The sequence below is a fragment of the Medicago sativa genome, chromosome 7, assembly GCF_051527215.1.
Source record: "Medicago sativa cultivar Bolivia chromosome 7, Bolivia_mono, whole genome shotgun sequence".
Taxonomy (NCBI): Eukaryota; Viridiplantae; Streptophyta; class Magnoliopsida; order Fabales; family Fabaceae; genus Medicago; species Medicago sativa.
In genome coordinates, this window is record NC_140755.1 from 103093633 (window position 1) to 103115523 (window position 21891).

The 21891-nt window shown below is 31.4% G+C and overlaps 2 protein-coding genes across 10 annotated transcripts; one reads left to right on the top strand and one right to left on the bottom strand.

Moving 5' to 3' along the window:
• Positions 1-1961: 1961 nt before the first annotated feature.
• Positions 1962-4073, bottom strand: LOC146911549 (peroxygenase 2-like). Its single transcript, XM_085730179.1, has 6 exons — positions 3647-4073; positions 3303-3452; positions 3078-3163; positions 2886-2980; positions 2687-2812; positions 1962-2312 (listed from the first exon to the last, which is right to left on the bottom strand). Exons 1-6 carry the CDS (start codon positions 3759-3761, stop codon positions 2159-2161), a joined length of 726 nt encoding a protein of 241 aa, XP_085586305.1. The 5' UTR covers positions 3762-4073; the 3' UTR covers positions 1962-2158.
• An 11154-nt stretch (positions 4074-15227) lies between these two features.
• Positions 15228-21028, top strand: LOC146911550 (protein PHR1-LIKE 1-like). Of its 9 annotated transcripts, none has more exons than XM_085730182.1 (9): positions 15228-15505; positions 16760-16972; positions 17920-18504; positions 18854-19025; positions 19113-19189; positions 19306-19345; positions 20146-20203; positions 20296-20365; positions 20435-21028. In XM_085730182.1, the coding sequence occupies exons 3-9, from the start codon at positions 17956-17958 to the stop codon at positions 20786-20788; spliced, it is 1320 nt and encodes a 439-aa protein (XP_085586308.1). In that variant the 5' UTR covers positions 15228-15505; positions 16760-16972; positions 17920-17955; the 3' UTR covers positions 20789-21028. The 9 variants fall into 9 exon arrangements, with proteins under 9 accessions (XP_085586308.1, XP_085586311.1, XP_085586307.1 ...); XM_085730185.1 differs by having other exon boundaries at positions 17925-18504; XM_085730181.1 differs by having other exon boundaries at positions 16791-16972.
• Positions 21029-21891: the final 863 nt, after the last annotated feature.

The following is a 21891-nucleotide window of genomic DNA, read 5'->3' on the forward strand; positions in this document are numbered from 1 at the left end:
GCAAGTAGTGTCGGTCCGGTCCATTTGTGGAGAAAGCAGCAACGACTTTGCAAGCAAGTAGTGTCGGTCCATTTGCGGAGAAAGCAGCAATGACTTTGCAAGCAAGGACTTTGCAAGCAAGTAAAGAGCTTCCGTTTGAGGTGGGAGCATAATGAATTGATGGACTCACACTTGGCCTTGATGTGGGCGGTCCCCCGATGACCCAACAAATTTTAATTATTTAATTATATAAATATGACATTTTTTATTTGCTAAAATATAAATATGACATATAAATATGACATTTTTTATTTGCTAAAATATAAATATGACATGAATGTAATCACAATATATATATATAAATTACATTTTTTTTTACTCAGTAGATTACATTTTATTGATTCTTATCAAAATTGAATATGAAATTACTTATTTTACAAATATTTTCTATATGTAATGTATAGAACAACAATAGTTCTCTTCATTTATAATTAATTTGTGAGTCAATATTTAAAACTGTAAAACCTAGTAGAACTAAAGAAGTATGCATGTTAATACAAATTTATGTGTTGATGCATATTGAAACTCAGGGATAAACAGAGGTGAGGTAGAGTATAATTGCATTGAGAACAAAGGCGGAAGAAGGAAAGAAGGTCTACTGCGAGTGTGAAGAACAAGAAAAAGAGAAGAAAGAATGCTGCGAGTAGACACCGTAGAAGTAGAATTGAGTTGAGGAATAGGCAAATAAAACGAGGGTAGAATAGTAATATTTCAAGACTCAAGTTTTATTCTATTGAATACACCTTAAATTAAGGGAATGAGAAATTGATGGATTGAGTGGTATAGAATAGAATTGGTTTCATTGTGTTTCATTCCATTCCGTTTATACTTTACATCTCATCAATCCAAACAACGGAATTTAATTATATGTCAGTCCATTTCACCACATCCCCTCAATCTAAACATAGCCTAAAAATATATTTCATTAATATCCCTTTAAAAGAAATATCACATGAATATCAACTTAACTTAGCACCTAATTGTGTCAAAAAAGACTAAGCACCTAATTTTTGTCCAAAAAAAAATTCACACATTCTAATTTTAAAATCCGAAGGTGTTCAAAACATGTAAAGAATAAATGATATATGTAAAATCATTTGTTCGGTTCTAAAACCTCGATATATATAAGAGAAAAAAGAGCTCGATGTATAAACCGACTTGTAAGATAAGAGATGTTACCTTTTATATACCATCTTTTTCGGAAGGACATTTGCACTCGTCTTCAAATTATTTGGTTGTAAAGTAATTGGAATTTTTGGAAGGAACGCAACTTTAGGATTAAACCGTTAGTTTGTCGAGATTACTCCAACTTGTAATGAAGTAATTTGGTTGTAGCTGTTTTTTGTTTTGCATTTTGTATTTTGATGTTTTGTAGTGTTTCCTGGTTAGGCATACCTTGTGCTTAACTTGGTTTCTTTTCTCTCCGGTATTTATTTAATTATCTCTTTGCCTTCTTAAAAAAACTCTTTATATATTATAGTCTGACGCTGACCTTATATTTAATCTATGTGGGATCGAGATTGAAATAGTCGGGCCTTATTTAATCTTTTTTTTTATAGTCTACCAATTTATTAAAAAATAGAGCTTTATTAATATAACTTTTTTTATGCAAATTATTAATATAACTTTAGATATATATAGATATGCACGGATATAAAATGTATAACATATTTAAACATCTAATTACACACTAAAAATTATAGTAATTGAAGTCTCCATTTCTCTAAAAATAAAGAAGATTTTTAGTCGTTATAACTTAGTTGATAGAGACAATACATTGTAATATGCTGAGGTTGAGATTCGAATCCCAGACACTCACTTATTCATGTTAAAGATGAATTATAACCATTATACTACAAAGTTCATCCACACATGTATGAGACTTTAGAAATATGAAACAATTTTGTCTCAATTCAATGATATAAAGAAGAAAATAATCATATCGTGTTATTCCAAATTAGTTTGCAATAGGTTGAATAAACATAATGCTTCTTCAACTTAACAAAGGTAGAAGAAAAGCATTGAAGTGCAGTAATGAACCACGTTATGAGTAATTCCGCTAACACATTAGCCTTATCCTAACACTGAATATTAATAAGAACATTTACTTAAGAAGTTGTCAAGCCATCTTTTCAACTGAACCCTTACGCATTTTAGCACAATACTCAAATAGGCTTCCATCAAAACAACGTCTCACAGCTTCTTTTGACAGAAAACCTTGTTCATCTTTTGCTAGAATATACAAAGCACCCCATTCAAATTTGCTGGCAGCCCTGCAAATGGTTAACTTAAAGATATTAATTCATTCACCTAAGGTCAATTTGATTAAGACTGACATCTACATATGAGATAATTGTGTGTGTATGAAACATATATGTAGAGATTTTAAAAAATAATTCACGGACAACTAAATTTTTGTACTCCCACGACACCTGGTTAATCATGTGTAAGTTAATTCAGTTGAATAGATGGTTAATTCAATTTACGTTGAAAATTGTGTTAGTTTACGCATTTGACTTGATCAAAATTTTAGCCATAAATTAAATTAACCATCTACTCAACTGAATCAAGTATATTTTTGAACATAATTAACCAGATGTAGCGAGGGTATAGAAAGTGGATGACCATCATTACGGATAGAAATTACCAGCCGAAGAAGTCATATGCAACACTGTTTGCTTGAGTCATGTGCCATAGCTCCCACATTGTTAATTTATCAGGAACTTCACGAGCATACTTACTGAACATTAGTTCCAAATTTGCAGGAATGAACCTAAAAAATATTGTTTTAGCAAGAGTGATTGATAGTACAAAATATCAGTAAGAAAAGTTGACATGTTTCTCACCTTCCCTCTGTGTCATAGCTACCTGAATCACTTCCATGTTTTGCTCTATGTATATTTTGTATGTAGATTGGTAATAGAGGTGAAGGTAGCCATGTCTGTGGAAGAAATACGAAAAAATTGAGTACAAGTAAGAGATGGTAATGAGGGCATAGGCTAGTAATTGTAACATAAATGAAGGTAGCTATGTCTCACAGGAAGAGTAGGATAACTCATAGCTGCATGGAGAATAATTGTAAATATGAAGGAAGAAACCACATTGAAACCAAGTGCGCGGAATCCTACAAAATCATGAAAATAAGAATGAAATTAAGGTATTTCATTCAATATTAAGGTATTTTTTTTTTTTTTTAGCAGTTAGTTGAAGTTTATTTTACACAACACCAATTATGCACAAAATATGGAGATAAATAGTACTACCTTTGAATGTCTCCCATGGGTAGATAATACCATCATTGTCAATGTCGAAGAAGGCTGCATGTTGTTGAAGCACAGACATGTCATTGTGCTTGTGGCCCCATGTGCCATTCACATTCTCTTCATCAGGGGCAACCAAGGCTCGTGGCATATCTGAACCCAAATTAAAACATCAAATTTGATCAAACTCTTACTCCATTTTAGTGTCCTATTCTTATTTTCAACGTTCCTTATCATATTCTTAATTTATAGTATCTTTATCAAACAAATTATTATATATAACAATGCTAATGTATATATGCATGAGTTTGAATACAAATGAATAAGAAAATAGATAGATTACATACAAGGTTTGGGAAGCTTGGTATCCAAGTCATCTGGAACTTTCCTCTCAATAGTTATAGGTGCCTTGTGGGCCACCGTTGCCATAGCTTCATTGGATGCAGTTTTTACTGATGCCATCACTCACTTTCTTGTGGTAGAGTAGAGCAATTTGATGAAGAAGTTACTATTTGGTTATAATAATGATTAATCCTTTATGTTTTCAATTTTTGTGGCATTTAGCAATGTAAGATGCTCAATAATAGGAAGCAACAAGCTTGAGATGACTGTAACTGATTCCAAATGACTCGCTTGGTTGGGTCCCACACCTCCACATCTAAAAGGACATGTGGATTGATGCAAATGGACAAATAACTATGTCCTTGTACATGTAGCTAAGTCCATCCACTTATTATTTGCTTTTGTCTTTGACACTGCCTATGTACCCTCTTTAGACCATATTCAATGGGAAAAAATTTTCAATAACCTTCAACACCCACTTTTTCAATTCCCAACACTCCACATCATTTTCTCTCTCTTAATTCAACACCCATTCAATTTTTATCACTCCAATGGTAAATATTCAACACCCTACCCCACCACTTTTTATTTCTTATTCTTATTTAATTTTTGTTTTTATAATTACATAAAATTATAATTATCGATTTAAATTAAATTAAAATAATACAATTAATTTTTTTTAAAAACAATATTTATTGAAATATTTTTTTTTCTTAACTTAAAATGCAATACAACAAACTAAGCACGCGACACACAAATAACTTAAAATGCAAGACAACAAACAAGCACACAAAACACAACTAATTTATTTATTCTGATACAAATCATCTTCAATCACGAAACATTCCAAACTTTGTCCATATGTGCTTCACGAGATCTGCTTGCAATTCGTGATGAACATTTGGATCACGCAACTCGGATCTAGCACGCACATGATTTGCAAGACTAAAACTTTAAAAGAAAGACTAATAATGAGATTAAGAGAGTGAAAAACTCGATTTTTTTTCTGTGTCCAAATGAAATGATCCAAGTCTCTATTTATAGAGAAAAAAAATCACGAATTTTGGTAAAAAAAAAAAAAATTATTTGCAATGAAATAATTGAGTCCAAATTATTAAGAAGATAAAAATCCAAGCAGCCAATCAACGAAAGCCACGTGGCAATATCTTTATCCCCTCCCTTTCTCTCACCGCGTGAAGCTGCTTCTCACCCTCCCTGTCGGCGCGTGACGTGCACGCGCCAGTTTTGCCCAATGCCGCAACGCCACGTGGCACCTCGGTCAGGGGTTAAACTTGTTGAATTTTTTCATCCTCTCTTTCCTCTGCATGATATTCAATAGGGTCTTGCAATGGCTTCAATATGTTGAATTTGGGATTCAATATCCCATTGTAAGTGGTCTTAGATAAAAATAATGTTATTTTAACAATTAAAAATTTACAATGTATTTGACGCAATATGAAAAATATAACATTTATAATAATTGATTTTATTGGAGGAGAAAAAGAAATTAATAAAATAAAATACAAAATAGGTTTTTTTTAACAAGGAAAAAAAAAGAAACCGATAACTAAATATTTTTTCAAATAACATTTCTATTCTTCCAATACATAAACTTTACTTATGCAAACTATATTAAATTTTTATCATGGCAGACCCAACACTAAATGAGGCCTAAAACGAACTCAAAAATCATCAGTTACTTGTTTTTTTCTATCAATAAGTCACTAAGCATTTTGTCTGTAACCCTCACTCAATCTCTCTTAATTAAACTCTTTAGTGAATCACTAATTCTATGAGTGTAATAAGTGACTATCATTTGCTTCTCAAACCAAGCTTTGAGTTTTCACAAGCAAATACCACAAACACTACTTCATTACTTGTAACCACCTCAAGTCACTCCTTTGAGTTTGATTGAGTTGTTGTTTGTAAAGCCTAAGGTGTAAGCCTGTTGAGGCTGTGATAGTACGTTTTGTATTGATTCAAGAATTAAAAATCAAAGAGAAGAAAATGTATTCAGAACAGTTGTATCTCGAATTCACAGTGGATACTCTCACAAAGATGTGAGGGCTAAACAATTAATAGTTGCATACACACAAATTACAGTTTTCATATTTAAATTAGGCTTAATTGATCAGATAGTCCCTTAACTTAATTCTTTTTTTCGAATTGGTCCCTTAATTATTAAACGTGTCAATTTGGTCCTTTATCTTTGTTTTTGTCATCAATTTGGTCCCATTTTATTAATTTTAAACCTTTTAAAAAGAAGACCGTTGGATGAAGGAGATCCATCAGATTTAACGGTGTATCACTAACACCTAATACTATGCTTCTTTCATCTTCCACCTTTTATTTCTTAGTGACCGGTCACTTGTAACAAGCTGCCTCTCCATATATGAACATCCTCTCATATTGTTCAAGAATTCTATCCATACCGTTAACAAAAAAAAAAAAAAGAGTGAACATAGATTTTATATACTGATTACATGCATCTTCAGGAAACATAATCCATATATTTTCAAATCACACTAAACACATAACCATATAAATCTCAAGGAAACAGAAAGGAAAAGTGAAGAACAAGTTCTTAGGGCTTAATCTTAATTGATTTGAATGTAATGCATCAGAAGAAAAAAAAATCAGAAATTCAGATCGAAAAAAAAAATCTCTAGTAGATGGGTTTCAGAAAATCTTTCACACTATCCAACTGTAAGATGGGTTTACTAGCTGGAAAAAAAGCTCTGGTATCTCTTCCAATTTCAACTCTAATCTCTTCCATCACCGTAAACTTTTTAATTCAAATTCAATTCACCACAAACAACACCTAAATTCAACTCTAATCTCTTAGTCCAGTAACTGTAACTGCACAACTCAAGACAACCACCACCGCGAGCGCCGCCCTGCACCAGCCACCGCAAGCCACTGTCTCCATTGCGATCCTCTCTCTCTCTATCTATCTATCTCTATCTCTCTCTATTCTGTTTCTTTTCTTTTCTTTTTTCTCTCGTTATTAACTGTACATAAAATATAAAAAGCTTATGGGTTTGAAAATTAAAGTTGTTGTTTTTGAGTTGATGAATGTTATATGAAAAAGAAGAAGATCAAGAAAGTAGTATAAATTAGGTGTTGGTGATATACCGTTAGATACGATGGGCCTCCTTTATCCAACGGTCTTCTTTTTGAGAGATTTAAAATTAGTAAAATAGGACCAAATTGATGGCGCAAACAAAGATAAAGGACCAAATCGAAACGTTTAATAGTTAAGGGATCAAATCAAAAAAAATAATTAAATTAAGGGACCAAATGATGTATTAAGCCTTTAAATTATAACTTTTAATAACGCTGTAAGAACAAACAATTATTGTTTAACTAACTTCTATATGCAAGTAATAACTTTAGATATGTTTTGTTACAAATTGTTAAAGATTCACAATTTACACTCATCTATCTTGTGAAAATCTTTGCTTCTTCCGTCCACCGTCCTCTGTCCTCCATGAGTTTGTCCCCCTATTGAGTGAGTTTTTTTTTTTGTATGGAAATATTCATATGAACAATTCACCGCTTATAAAAAAAATGAACAAATCACGTTCATAAAAAATGGATCATGGATGTGTAACTTCGTATTACAAGATAGGACTCTGAGAAGGAAGTTGAAAGTAGAATGTGAATCTCACTTGGGGGTGGATAGCTTATTTGGTTGAGCTAATGGATTAAAGGCGTTAAAGTTCAAGATTTGAATCCTAACAGGGAGAAAATACTAACATAACAATTATCATTTATCATTACAATTTTTTTATATGAATCTCAAAATCATAAGAATATTTTTGATCAAGTAGCTTAGTAACTAAAAATTCACCTTGAAGATGAATAAGTAGGATATGCAGAGTTTGAACCCTGCCTCTATATATATATTTTGCGATGTCATTTACCAACTAACTTAAGTTTACGGAGACCTCACAATTATAAGGTTGCTAAGTCAATAATTAGTGGTCACCATGCTAATTTTATTAATTTCATCTAGGCTTTTATTTTTTTTAATTGAATGTTGGGTCTATTTTATATATCTTAGCTGGATTAGAGTTGCACTCCTTGTATAAAAGGCCTCTCTCTCTCTTTATATATTTTTTTAACAAAAAATTGTGAAATGATGAAATGATGAATAATATACGGAAACCCATAAGTATACCGTTGTTTGAAAGACCATAACAGTAATCAAAAGATGGAACAAATTGTTAATAAATTTTAACAAATGACAAATAAAAAATTTGAGTTTAATTTTTATTGAGATAACTTTTTATCATATTTTACTTATCTTCGGATTGAACTTCAGATTACTCAAATTTCTTCGAACCGAATAATTAAAAAAAAAAAAAAAACGTGACAATGAGAATCATCACCAAAAATTTCAAGTAGAACCCGTAACTAAAAATTACAACTATTGAAGCTGCTGATATGCGATAAATATGTGCATTCAATCAAGTGGCAAATATATGTTGGACACATTCAAGCTTCAATGAACTGTTACAATCTTTGTGCATTATTTTGCTTAGTGGTCATACATTTGTGGAAAAATAATTATTTTGTCGTAGCTTGAAAATAATTAGAAATTGAGATGGAAAAATATCTTCCGTTCATTTTCGACGAAAATTGACCATGGACACCGGGCAGCGAGCAAGTAGCAACGAGTGAAGTGCCACCATGAATTCACCTGCCCAAAAGGAAATTGATAGTGACTTTGTTTGGACCATTTGGACATGCGTCCACTTTCACTTTCTCACTACTTTGGCACTTGCCTCCCTCCATTTGCAACCTTTCATAGTCTCTAGCAGCCAAAATGTACTTTACTTTATATAAAGTTCAATGAATATATTATGACATCTTAAAAATAATTATAAGCAATGTTTCGAAAAAGAAAATTTTAAGTCCAATTACACTGTTTTTTGAAGTGTTACAATATAACAAGGCAAAAAGAAAAAGAAAAAGAGAGAGGGTCGAAATTAAGTTCCAAGTTTATCTCTCAGGATGAGAGATTCCATGCCGGGCGGAGGGCAGTTCTGGTGAGCAGAGCACCTTGCATGTGATCTTTCCTTAACCATAAAATCTGCACACATATTTTATTCCCTACGAGCATGCACCAATGTTGTATTTCCATTTTCATGTAAAACATCTCCAATATGAAGGATGTCAATAGCATAAGTGTGCAAGGTATGATCATGACCATCAATAATCGGGTCAACTGCTTTCAAACAATCACTCTCACAAATAATGTTGACATAACCTTTTTTGCTACAAAAATCAAAACTTATCTAGATAACACGTAACTCAGCTAATAACTGTTGTAAATTTTGAATATATTTCAAAAGTTTCAAATATTTTGTGTCCCATATTTTTAATTGAGAAATATAGAAAATTATTTTAATAGAAAATTATTATCATATTATTATTAATTATAATGTTTGACTTGGTTTTATAGACATATTTTTAATTCCAAAGTTTTGTAACCGTCTTTGCTTTTATATCTCTTGAATGTGGAAATAATATTGCTTTTTCTTAACTATTAAGTCTGAGCATTTTACTCTCATTTGAAACAGTCAATTAGGCACATGGGAGATTTATTTTGCAACCGAAACAAATTAAAAGGGCAGTTATACTTTGACTATGAATTACTATTTTATATTTGAGGAGTTAGTAGTGGCTATTATACTCAGATACAGAGGTTACGTTCCTTTTTTACTTTCAATACCTATAATACCAATTTTTCATATACATGAAAAACCATGATGCACGTACAGAAGAAAAGCTGCACTTTCTCCATTTGCTTTCATGAAGATTGAAACAAAAAACAATTATCTCCATCCCTCACAAATTAATTTTGGGTTATCATCATCCTGAAAATATATCCTTGCTAGTTCTGTTTCCTCGGTTCCACGTCGAGAAGGGTCTGTTAAATCCTGGGGGATTAGCGTATAATTACGCGGAAAATCCTTAAGGACAGTGCGATCAGCACGTCTCAGACTATTTATGTTTTGTTCATTTTGTAGCCGTTGATTCTATTTGATTTGGTTGTCAAAGATGTCGATAAAGTTGTGGTCGGTGTTCTAATTCAACAACAACCTCAAAAGAGATAAGTTTATTAATCTCTCTTGTTTATATTTGATTGATTCTTTTATTTATATATTGATTATTATTTATATTTATAATTTATGCCTAATTTTACAACAATAACGCAACACCTCCAACTTCATAATGGGAAAAACCAGTTATCCAATCTCCATCGTGGTTGCGAACCAATTACACTAATCTATGATATCACTTTATTACTTTTAAAAGTAATATTTTAACAAAAATACATTAATGATATCATCATATCTATTTTATTTGGGTGAGAATGATGACTTCTAATCCTTCTTTGGCAATCAAGAAAGGGAAGACTTTTGATATTGGTCAAACTATTCATTGTATTTGTATATTTGTGGTTTCGATTTGAACAAACATAGTCTCAGTTCATTGTATTTGTGTATCTGTGGTTTCGGTTTGGATAAACATAATCTTAGAGTTACATTCTAAGACGACGGTAGATAGTTTTCATCCAAATAAAAATAACGACAATTTTTATTTTGATTTCATTATTTGTAATAGTTTTTGTTCTTTGTCTCTTTTTAGTCTTAACTCTTTGGTAGACCGGAGTTCATTAGAAGACACGATTAATACATTTTTTTTGAGAGAAGACACGATTAATACATGTTGGCTGCTAGAGACAAAACGCTGATATGATAAGATATGTATCACATCTAAGTGACAAAATTACCCTTGTGAAACAATTGCATATATCTTTTTTAAATTAATTTATAACATTTTAAATTTTATAAAGGGTTAGTAGTCATTTTCATTCTTAAATGTGTAATGATTAGTAGCTACAATAGTTATTCAATGTATCAAAATTTTAAAATAGTTCGTTGTTGTGCAATTTGTTAATATACCTCGTCATCAGGCTCCTTACATGTTGGTTTGGCCCCTTGTTGTGCGGTTTTTTGGCTGTTTTTGTATTGGTGGTGTTTGGGTGGTTTTTGTTGGGTTGTATCGGGTGTTCTGCGTATATACGGCACCTTGTTTGTTTTGTTTATAGCTTTTGGCTTTCACGAATGCTTTGGTGCGTCCTGCACTCACTCGACGCTAATAATATTTGTTGTTTCAAAAAAAAAATGTTTCTCATTGTTCAATACGTTAGTCAAAATATTCTTTTAACGTTAAAATAGTCTCCTTATGCTAACAATAAATCTTTATCTTTATTGGGTCTGATATGACAATAAATAAATATACTGATGGACTGATACGATAGTATTAACATAATATTTTAACTGAAATGAATATTTGCCCTTAATATTTGCCATATTATAAAATTCTGATACATTAAACGATTATTATGACTATTCATTACATATTCAGAGACGAAAATAAATATTTGTCCTTTTTAAAATTACCAAAAACCACAAAAAATTAAGTAAGTAGTCAACTAATTTTATATAATTCCTTAAAAAACTACTTGCTTTACGAAATAAACAGTTTCAATTTATGCTTTTTTAATCATTAGTATATAAATAATTATATTCTTTACGTTAGATAAACAGATTCAATTTATGCTTTTTTAATATATTTTTGGGCTTAAAAACTCATATTTAATTTATGCCTTGTTTAAAATATTTTTTTAAAATATTATTGTAATATTCTACTCATTTTTGCACAATTTCATTAAAACTACAAAAGCTACATCCAATTAACTTAAAACCAAAGACAAAAAATGATGATAGAAAATTGTTGAGAGATTTAAAAGTCGAAGAATATTTTTTTTTTGACAAATAAAGTCGAAGAAAATGTTTAGGAGGATGAAATCGAAAAATTAATATATTTATAATGAATAAACAATATATCTATTCTCTATATATGAAACTTAATGTCTACCAAAAATACAATCTTACCCCTTCTTAATTTTTTGACACATCATCAATATTATATCCTTTTGTGTCTTTTGCATCAACTTCCCCCTATTTTTTCTCTTCAAAAACCAAATTAAAACAAACTTACTCGATAAAACACACTAACTTAATCTTTTTTTAAAAACAAATAAACTTAATCTTAATCTCAATCAAAACAAATTTTCCTATTTTTTTGGTGGTGTCTGAGATAAATTTTTTTTCCTATAATTCAACTTATAAATATCAAGAGTTAAAAAAAAATACAATCTTCTATTCTTTAATTATGAAATTAATGTCTACCAAAAATACAATCTTACCCCTCTTCTATTCTCTATATATGAAACTTAATGTCTACCAAAAATACAATCTTACCCCTTCTTAATTTTTTGACACATCATCAATATTATATCCTTTTGTGTCTTTTGCATCAACTTCCCCCTATTTTTTCTCTTCAAAAACCAAATTAAAACAAACTTACTCGATAAAACACACTAACTTAATCTTTTTTTAAAAACAAACAAACTCAATCTTAATCTCAATCAAAACAAGTTTTCCTATTTTTTTTGGTGGTGTCTGAGATAAACAAATTTTCCTATAATTCAAGTTATAAATATCAAGAGTTAAAAAAAAATACAATCTTCTATTCTTTAATTATGAAATTAATGTCTACCAAAAATACAATCTTACCCCTCTTAAATTTGACACATCATCAAAATTATATCCTTTTGTGTTTTTTGCTTCAACCTCCCCATATTTTTTTTAAAAATAAATTAAAACAAACTCACTCAATAAAACACACCAACTTATTTGTCAAAAAAAAAAAAAGAAAAAAACACACCAACTTAATATTTTTTTAAAGAACAAACAAATTTAATCTTAATCTCAATCAAAACAAATTTTCATATAATCCAACTTTTAAATATCTAAAGAGTTAAAAAAAATTACAAAATATTTATTACAAGGCATATACCCACTTTTCAAAAAATTACACATTTTCAAGTTTGCTTTTTTCAAAAAATAATTTGCCTTTGTTTTTTTTTAATCTTTTTTTTAGTCAAAAGAAAAAATATATTAAATAAATAAAAATAGATAAAGAGACCGAGGGCATTAGACCTGACTCAGGTACAACAAAAAATCGGGATACCACATAATAAATCAGACCAAGTGAATCAACCCAAATTTATCGTAACAAAAATTCACTAATCAACAAGCGAACCTGTACACGGGCGCGAAACCCTGTTACAAAAAAAGAATGAAAAGTGGACCTCTGCGAAAAGCAATTAATGGATCGACCGTGAACACAATATCAAAATCCAAGTGCCAGGAATTCTCTATATATGAAACTTAATGTCTACCAAAAATACAATCTTACCCCTTCTTAATTTTTTGACACATCATCAATATTATATCCTTTTGTGTCTTTTGCATCAACTTCCCTCTATTTTTTCTCTTCAAAAACCAAATTAAAACAAACTTACTCGATAAAACACACTAACTTAATCTTTTTTTAAAAACAAACAAACTCAATCTTAATCTCAATCAAAACAAGTTTTCCTATTTTTTTGGTGGTGTCTGAGATAAACAAATTTTCCTATAATTCAAGTTATAAATATCAAGAGTTAAAAAAAAATACAATCTTCTATTCTTTAATTATGAAATTAATGTCTACCAAAAATACAATCTTACCCCTCTTAAATTTGACACATCATCAAAATTATATCCTTCTGTGTTTTTTGCTTCAACTTCCCCATATTTTTTTTAAAAATAAATTAAAACAAACTCACTCAATAAAACACACCAACTTATTTGTCAAAAAAAAAAAAAACACACCAACTTAATATTTTTTTAAAGAACAAACAAATTTAATCTTAATCTCAATCAAAACAAATTTTCATATAATCCAACTTTTAAATATCTAAAGAGTTAAAAAAAATTACAAAATATTTATTACAAGGCATATACCCACTTTTCAAAAAATTACACATTTTCAAGTTTGCTTTTTTTCAAAAAATAATTTGCCTTTGTTTTTTTTTTTTATCTTTTTTTTAGTCAAAAGAAAAAATATATTAAATAAATAAAAATAGATAAAGAGACCGAGGGCATTAGACCTGACTCAGGTACAACAAAAAAGCGGGATACCACATAATAAATCAGACCAAGTGAATCGACCCAAATTTATCGTAACAAAAATTCACTAATCAACAAGCGAACCTGTACACGGGCGCGAAACCCTGTTACAAAAAAAGAATGAAAAGTGGACCTCTGCGAAAAGCAATTAATGGATCGACCGTGAACACAATATCAAAATCCAAGTGCCAGGAACTCCCTAAACAAATCAATAGGCATAAAAACTCTTTCGAGCTTGAAGAACCAAAGGGTAGACAAACAAGACACTTTGAAACCTGCATATCATAACATATTTGAAAACAACAGAAAATCAAAGAAGTCAGGCCACCATGTCAGTATAAAATATTATTTTTTATTGTTGTAGATTATTAATTATTATATCTTTTAGAAAAATGACTATAAAAAACAATGAAAACATGATAAATGAGTCACAAAATAATATTGTTGTACAATTCATACACGAGACTCATAACTGCATTTTTATCAATAATGAAATCTTTACTATTTTAAATATTTGTACATAATATTACACTAACCTCCCTTAAGGTTTTCTTAAATAACACAACACCCGCTCTATTGTTTAACTAAACACCAATCTCTCTTATTTTTTTATCAAATCGACAAGCACTTCTTTTATAATATAACACGGTTTAAACTTTGTTATTTTCATTTATTTTGAGCAATTAACTTCTTCATTTAATTTTCAACAATTTTTTCTTTCCACTTTTCACTAGGTGATTTTTCTCAACTTATTGTTCCTTAGTCAAGGTCGTTTAATTTTTAAACTCTAAAGTAATAAAACGGATATATCGAAGATTATTTCCTTTTCATTGATTAACCACAATGTCCATCCACCAAAATTATTCTCATCTCTATATTCTCCTTTGATCTCTTATGTAATTGCCGATGTTTATTCTATTTGGTGGTAAAAACAAATGTTGCGAGAAAAAAAACCTCATTTCATTTAATTTTGAAAAGAGAAAAACATATACAAACAAGTCAAGAAAAAAATCTCATTTAACTTAATTGTGAAAAGAGAAAACAGATACAAACAAACCAAAATGACTGAAATTAAATTGTATATTTACAAAGTTATTGAGATGGATAAAATGATGAGAGATTGATGTGTTTGAAAATTAGAAGGTGTGCTTGTGTTATTTAAGAAAATCTCAAGGGAAGTCAAATTAATTTGCCCTTTTATCATTAACGTCGGTTTTAACATTAGTATTTTTTCCTTATTTTCTCAGTTCATATAGTATTGCAATACGCTTTGATGCATAGCCCCCCACTTTAAATTAACTCGTGCGGAGCACGGGCCCGTGCTTAGCACGGGTATGTTGCTAGTTTAACCCATAAAAAAAATTGTAGACAAAAAAAGTCAACTAGTTGTGTTCTCTTTTTGAGATGAGGTCATGAACAAGTATGAAGAAATGAATCAGACGGCCCAAAGTAGACAATATACACACGTGGGAGCCGCCGCAAGATAAGTAGCGTAGGAGTATTTGTGTTTAATCGAATGATAGAGAAAAATAGGTTATCCGGCTAATCGCCCTAACCTAATCTAATAAGCAGACTCTGTCCTTCTTGTTGGCAGAGTCCTAGATTTTTGGAGTCTGCTTTTGCTTGTTTTACTTTTTTTAGTTAGTTAAACACGACAACAACTACAACACAAGTACGTTATCGTGTTCGTGCATTATTATAACTCCTCTTCTCCAACAATTCTTCATTCTTTTTTCGATTCCATTACCGCTTTTTCCCGATTTCAAGGTATCTTCTCTTTTTTCTAATTCTTTCTCAACATCACTCTCTGTTTTTTTTTGTTTTGTAATTGACTAGTATATTTTTGGATAAGATTATTAATTATTGGGTTATGATTTTTCTCTCAATCTGGTTATTTGTTTTTTCATTGCCTTGATTTTCAATTTGTATGATATAACATAACATCCATGTATATGCGTTAGTTCATGAGTATATAGCTTCCGTGTTCATCAATCACTTTAACATGCTTACTTCAAATAATCCCAATAAATTATTTTAGGTACAGATCAAGGTTTTCAATTGCAATTGTGCTTGTAGTTGCATCATGTTCTTTGGTATTGCATAGAATTCTGACATACATATTGTAAAGGGGCTGGATTATTTTTTTTTTTTTTTTTGTATTCCACCTAAGTTGTTGTAGAAACTGTTAATCACATTTTTCATGAATTAGTGTTGGTTAGATTATTTTTTTAGGGTGGCACTTTGGTGCCATTAATGGCACCATGCCATTAGATCAGGGCCACACATTGCCCCAAGTGTGTGTGTGTGATGTGTGTGTTGGGTGCCATCAATGGTCAGGATTTAATGGCACGGTGCCATTAATGGCACCCAAGTATTGTCCATTTTTTTAAGCTCTTAATTTAAAATATTTTCACATTCTTTCAAGGATATCTGTGAATATTGTGATGTATTCTTAGGGTAGTTGAATTCTTTCTCAAATTACTTATACCCCCTCCTTTCAAAATGAGTATCACTTTAGCCAACAAAAAATTTATTTCAAAATGAGTGTCACTTTACATTTCCAATACAACTTGAGTAAATAGGCAATTACCCCCCTGAAATTGTAAGTTTCGTCAATTACCCCCTGAAATTAACAAAACTTCAATTACCCCCCTGAAATTGCACAACGTTAATCAATTTACCCCCTCCGTCAAATTCTTCTGTTAGTCAACATGACATTTTGCAAATACCCCCCGAAGTTTTGCACTTATGTGCAAAATACCCCCTGAACTTGAAAATTTATACATTTTTTTTCTTATTCTTGACTTAAATTATATTAAAAGCAAACAATTAACAATTAACTTTAATATTTTAAGCTCTACATTCTTGGCTTTTTATCTTTTTGAAAAACCCCATGTATTTTATTAACAAACTATTCAACCTAGAAGGTGTACCATGAATAAAAACATGAGTACAAATATGAACAACAAACTAAACAACTAATCTTAACTTATTTGATTATGCAAATGATTGATCCGCTAGTTGTTTTTATAATCCCATTAATCATCAAAAGAAATAAGGAGCCAAAGGTGCAGTCTTTTTTCCATCTGCGTCTCATAAGCTTGCATGAAGCACATGGTGAATTTCCATCCATTTTTTTTCTTCAAAAGAAAATTATAAAACAAAAGAAACAGGGGAAGTTTATAGAAGACAAAACAAAGGAACATAGCATACAATGTTAGCAAAATGCTGCAGGTACCTCTTGCTTTTTTTTAGTGTTTCTTTTAATTTCTTTTATGATTAATAGGATTATAAAAACAACTAGCGGATCAATCATTTGCATAATCAAATAAGCCAAGATAAGTTGTTTACTTTGTTGTTCTGTTTTGTACTCATGTTCTTATTCATGGTACACCTTCTAGGTTGAATGGTTTGTTGATAAAATACATGGGTTTTTTCAAAAAAATAAAAAACCAAGAATGTAGAGCTTAAAATATTAAAGTTAATTGTTTGCTTTTAATATCATTTAAGTCAAGAATAAGAAAAAAAAATATAAATTTTCAAGTTCAGGGGGTATTTTGCAAGTGCAAAACTTCAGGGGGGTATTTGCAAAATGTCATGTTGACTAACAGAAGAATTTGACGGAGGGGTAAATTGATTAACGTTGTGCAATTTCAGGGGGTAATTGAAGTTTTGTTAATTTCAGGGGGGTAATTGACGAAACTTACAATTTCAGGGGGGGTAATTGCCTATTTACTCATACAACTTTAATTTTTTTTTTAACTATACCCTCAATAAATACTCCAACTTTTCTCTCACACAATTTTCAATGCAACTTTAAGTCTGTCTTTTTCTTATAAAGTAAGGGCAGTTTAGTAAAAGTGTTATGTCTAATGATTATTTCATTCCATTCCTTAATCTATTTGCAATTGGCTAAAGCGACACTCATTTTGAAACGGAGGGAGTGTATGTTTTCTAGTGCTTTTAACGACACAAGAAGGTTAAATTTTTTACTAGTGAGGTATTTGAAAAAAAGTTTAAACTTGTGAGCAAAGAAGGTTAAATTTTTTACTAGTGAGGTATTTGAAAAAAAGTTTAAACTTGTGAGCAACAGGGTTATTTATGTTGGCAGTCAAGATAATTTGTATTAGTGTGATTAGCTGACATACAAACCTGCTTTTTCTATTGAAAATTGAAATCAGGACAGATAAAGGTGTTCACTTGAAGCTTCGAGAGCCATGCCTTCTTCGTCTTCACCTGTTCTTCCCAGTCTTATGGAAAGCAATTATATGAAACCCCCGGATTCTTTTCATCGTTCACCTGTCAGGGGTCTGACAGCAAATCCTGCCTCATTGCAAGCTACATCATCGTATCCGATCAGAAGTGTTCGACCTGTGTTTTCAACCAATGATGAATGTCCTGGCGGCGTCCCTTTTCCTCCCGTTTCACAGCATGATAGGCAATATCAAGATTCTCCCTTCGCTTCTCAGGCATTAGGTGACAATGTGTCTTCGGAAATCCACTCAGCAACATTCACTTCTCACCTTCAAGAAAATGATGATATATCGTGGGGACCGGATCCATTGCCAGATATTCTTGGTTTTCCTGAAATTTTTTCTGTCCAGCATGATCAGGTGGAAAACAGTGCTTGTTACATGAATGAAGACAATGTCAAAAAAACTGATTTTGGGGAGTGGGTTGAACAACTAATGACAAGTGATGATTCTGTTAATCCAAATTGGAGTCAGCTTCTTGGTGATGACAATGTTGTTGAACCAACACAACAGGTTTGTTTCTCAATCTGATTTCTAATCCTGACTTGAACAAGAACAATCCTAGGCCAAACTTTACTTACCTCCCAGCCGAACTCACTAGGGCCCATTTGCCTTAGGAGCTGGAGGTTTAAGACAAAGAAACAAAACAAACACACACGCAGTCCTCCTCACCTAGGTTTTCATTTCTATTAACTTTCTGCATTAATGCCATTCTATTATTATTTATTCGAGAGGAAAATCCATATTTGGATGATCAGTTCTATTATTAATTGAATTTGTCACCATGTGCATATAGTTCATTCCCTATTCCCCTTTAGGTTGTATGCGGCTGTTAACAGTATATCCTACTTTTCTGATGCAGGCGATGCAGGTTTCTCAGAAGCAGCATACACCATCTGGAGAAGTCAACAATCTTTGTAATCCAGCTTCAGCATCAGCATCAACTGCTTCTCAAACTAAGCCTAGAATGCGTTGGAGTCCAGAACTTCACGAAGCTTTTGTGGAAGCAGTCAACCAGCTTGGTGGTAGTGAGAGTATGTTTACTTCTTCCTAATCTCATCCTTCGTTTGACCTTCTCTCATGAACGTTTCTTCTCATCATATAATGATGTTAACATGCAGAGGCTACTCCAAAAGGTGTCTTGAATCTAATGAATGTTGAGGGCCTTACCATCTACCATGTAAAAAGCCACCTCCAGGTGCATATATGGATTTTCCGTCCTCTTAAATTGAGCTTGTTGGTGCCGTCACCGGCGTGTATGTCGATTTTTATAATCTAATGTTGTTTATAAATTAATTGTTCTTTTAATTTCAGAAGTATAGAACTGCCAGATACAAACCTGAGTCACCAGAAGGTATTCAAGAGTGTACTTATAATCCCTATTGTTTTATACAGCAGGTTTTGCTACCAATTTTTTTTTGTGGATGTGTGGCTTCTTTATCCCTTATAGTTTCGAGAAAGATGTTTTATTTCAACTTCAAATGTCTTTTTTGTTTGTGTTCTTCTTCTTCATGTCCTATGTTGGGATTGATAAAAAGAAGATATGGATGAAACACAAAAGACCATTTTAAAAATAGGAACAATCTCTTATATTTGTTAAAGTGAAAAGGAAAGGTAGAGAAGAAAGAAAAGTGTAGAAGTAAAAATCCAATTATTCCTTTATTTAAAACTTCAAAAGTTTATCTATTTTTCTCTCATTCAAAGGCAAGTTAGAATGCTTTTCCCCCCCTTATTCTTGTTACATTTGAAGAATATTTTATTTTATGCACACAGAAACTTGATGAAACCAGGACCAAACATAGAAATATAATAGAAACAATTTAATTTTATTGATAATAGAATAGAATACGATTACACAATAGGCTCCCTAGGAATTCGAGAGTCTTGGGTCTCTCCCTCCAAGAATTCGAGGGCTTGGTCTCTCGCTATTGACATTGTCCTTCAGATTCCCTATTTATCTAGTAACTGCCTAGAAACATAACTGCTTCCTAATACATAACTGTTGCACATTAATGTAATAATTGCTGGCTAATAAAATAATAACTGCCTAATAATGTTTACTAATAGTAGGCCTAACAAAACTCCTTTAATATTTTGTGAAAATATAAGAGTAAGAATGTGAATGGTGAATGAGATCTTCTTCTGTACCTGCAGAAACTTCTGAGAAAAAGATGAGTTCAATTGAGGAAATGAAATCTCTGGACTTGAAAACGTGAGTCATTTCTCTAACTTCTTTTAGCTTTAGATATGATACTTATTGTTCACAAATCACAATTCCATTGTTTCCTTGAATTATGGTTACAGGAGTAAGGGAATCACTGAAGCATTACGGTTGCAGATGGAACTTCAGAAGCGACTTCATGAACAACTTGAGGTACATTATTGTTATTATCACCCGGAACTTCCAAGTTTTGGCATGTCTGATATTGTAATTGTTATACAGATTCAAAGGAAGTTGCAGATTCAAATTGAAAACCAAGGGAAACATCTTGAGATGATGTTTGAGAAACAGAAACAGATAGGTGACAACAAGGGCCCTTCCCCTTCAAATGCACCTTCTGCTGCAGTGTTGGACACGACGCCACCTTCTTCTCCGGTGGACAATTTAAAAACTTCAAAAGATGAACGGGATAAATCAGGATGTAACCCTGACATTCCTAAAGACATACCCGGAGAAAGTTCCCATGATGTAAGCAGAAAGCAAATGGCAGATGAAGCTGAAGTTACCAATGAACATGAGAGGGTAGATGATCAGTTTTCTGACGTGCCTCCAACAAAACGGGCGAAGATTCAATGACTGCTTCTAGAGACAACATGCTCGAATATCTCCTGCTTATCATAATGATATAATCAACTTTAACCGTAGCCAGCAATGACTTAAACTTCATTTTTTGGGATGAAATAAATTTCACTCCCTAGATTTGTTTTATATTCTTGGACATGTTTTAGACTCCATGGAACTTGTAGATATAGTATTGGATCCATGATTGTTTCAACTAATGTGGTATTTACGTTTTATAAGGTTATTTTTCTGACAGCCTGCTTGTGGGTTTCGTTTTACGTAGGAATTTCCATGATGACTCTTGACATTTCAAAGGTTATTTCTCTTTTCTTCTTTGTAGATGAGATTGCAGGCCGTTCCCATTCTTTCCCTTATCCCTTTCTTCCTGTTCTTTCTCTCTACCTCTCTCTCCTTCAGCCTCTCTTCATCTCCCTTGGCCTCTTTCTTCTTTTCGCTCAGTTATCTTTCTCCCTCTTTGATTATTTTTTTCTTATTCTTTGGTTTGTGAGATAAGTGAGACTAAAATAGAGGGAAAGTGGGCATACAAGGGAAAGTGGATTTTGGGACAGAGAGTGTTTTAAAATCTATTTTAGAAACTAGTTCAAAAATAAACCGGTTTGTAACGTTAAACTTGTTTAATAATAATAATAACAACAATAATATTAGCAATAAAATATTAGTATTTATATTTACTTTAGTAGACGGGTCTAATAGGTTTAAGAGACTTTTTTATGATCTATGGTCTTGACTGTTTAGCTAAATTGATTTCTAAAGTATGTATTTTTGTTGATCAATTTTTTTAGGCAAAAAAATAAAATTGGCAGGTCAAGAAAAAAATTCATATGGCAAGATTCTCTGTCACATCATTGTTTTATGTGCGACTAGGATGCTAAATTACCAAAATCTGAAGAATGCAAAATTACATGGATAAATTTGTGTTTTATTGCTTTTTTACATTAACTATTTTTAAACCTCGCCTATATTACATGGGATATTTGAACAATTATTAACCATATTTTGAGGAATCCTATATGTTTTTATGCAATATAAAAATGTTATTTTGTTGGTATCATTCACAAAGATAAACTTTTATATTATATTTTTTAAAGAAGATTTTA

What these genes read in the sequence shown, in the direction of transcription:
- LOC146911550 (XM_085730182.1), top strand. Translation starts at nt 17,956, where the DNA reads ATGCCTTCTTCGTCTTCACCTGTTCTTCCCAGTCTTATGGAAAGCAAT. An exon ending in CCAGCTTGGTGGTAGTGAGA is followed by an intron (nt 19,026 to 19,112) that starts GTATGTTTACTT and finishes GTTAACATGCAG; the next exon opens with AGGCTACTCCAAAAGGTGTC. An exon ending in GACTTCATGAACAACTTGAG is followed by an intron (nt 20,366 to 20,434) that starts GTACATTATTGT and finishes ATTGTTATACAG; the next exon opens with ATTCAAAGGAAGTTGCAGAT.
- LOC146911549 (XM_085730179.1), bottom strand. Translation starts at nt 3,761, where the DNA reads ATGGCATCAGTAAAAACTGCATCCAATGAAGCTATGGCAACGGTGGCC. An exon ending in AGCTATGACACAGAGGGAAG is followed by an intron (nt 2,813 to 2,885) that starts GTGAGAAACATG and finishes AATATTTTTTAG; the next exon opens with GTTCATTCCTGCAAATTTGG. An exon ending in GCATATGACTTCTTCGGCTG is followed by an intron (nt 2,313 to 2,686) that starts GTAATTTCTATC and finishes AACCATTTGCAG; the next exon opens with GGCTGCCAGCAAATTTGAAT.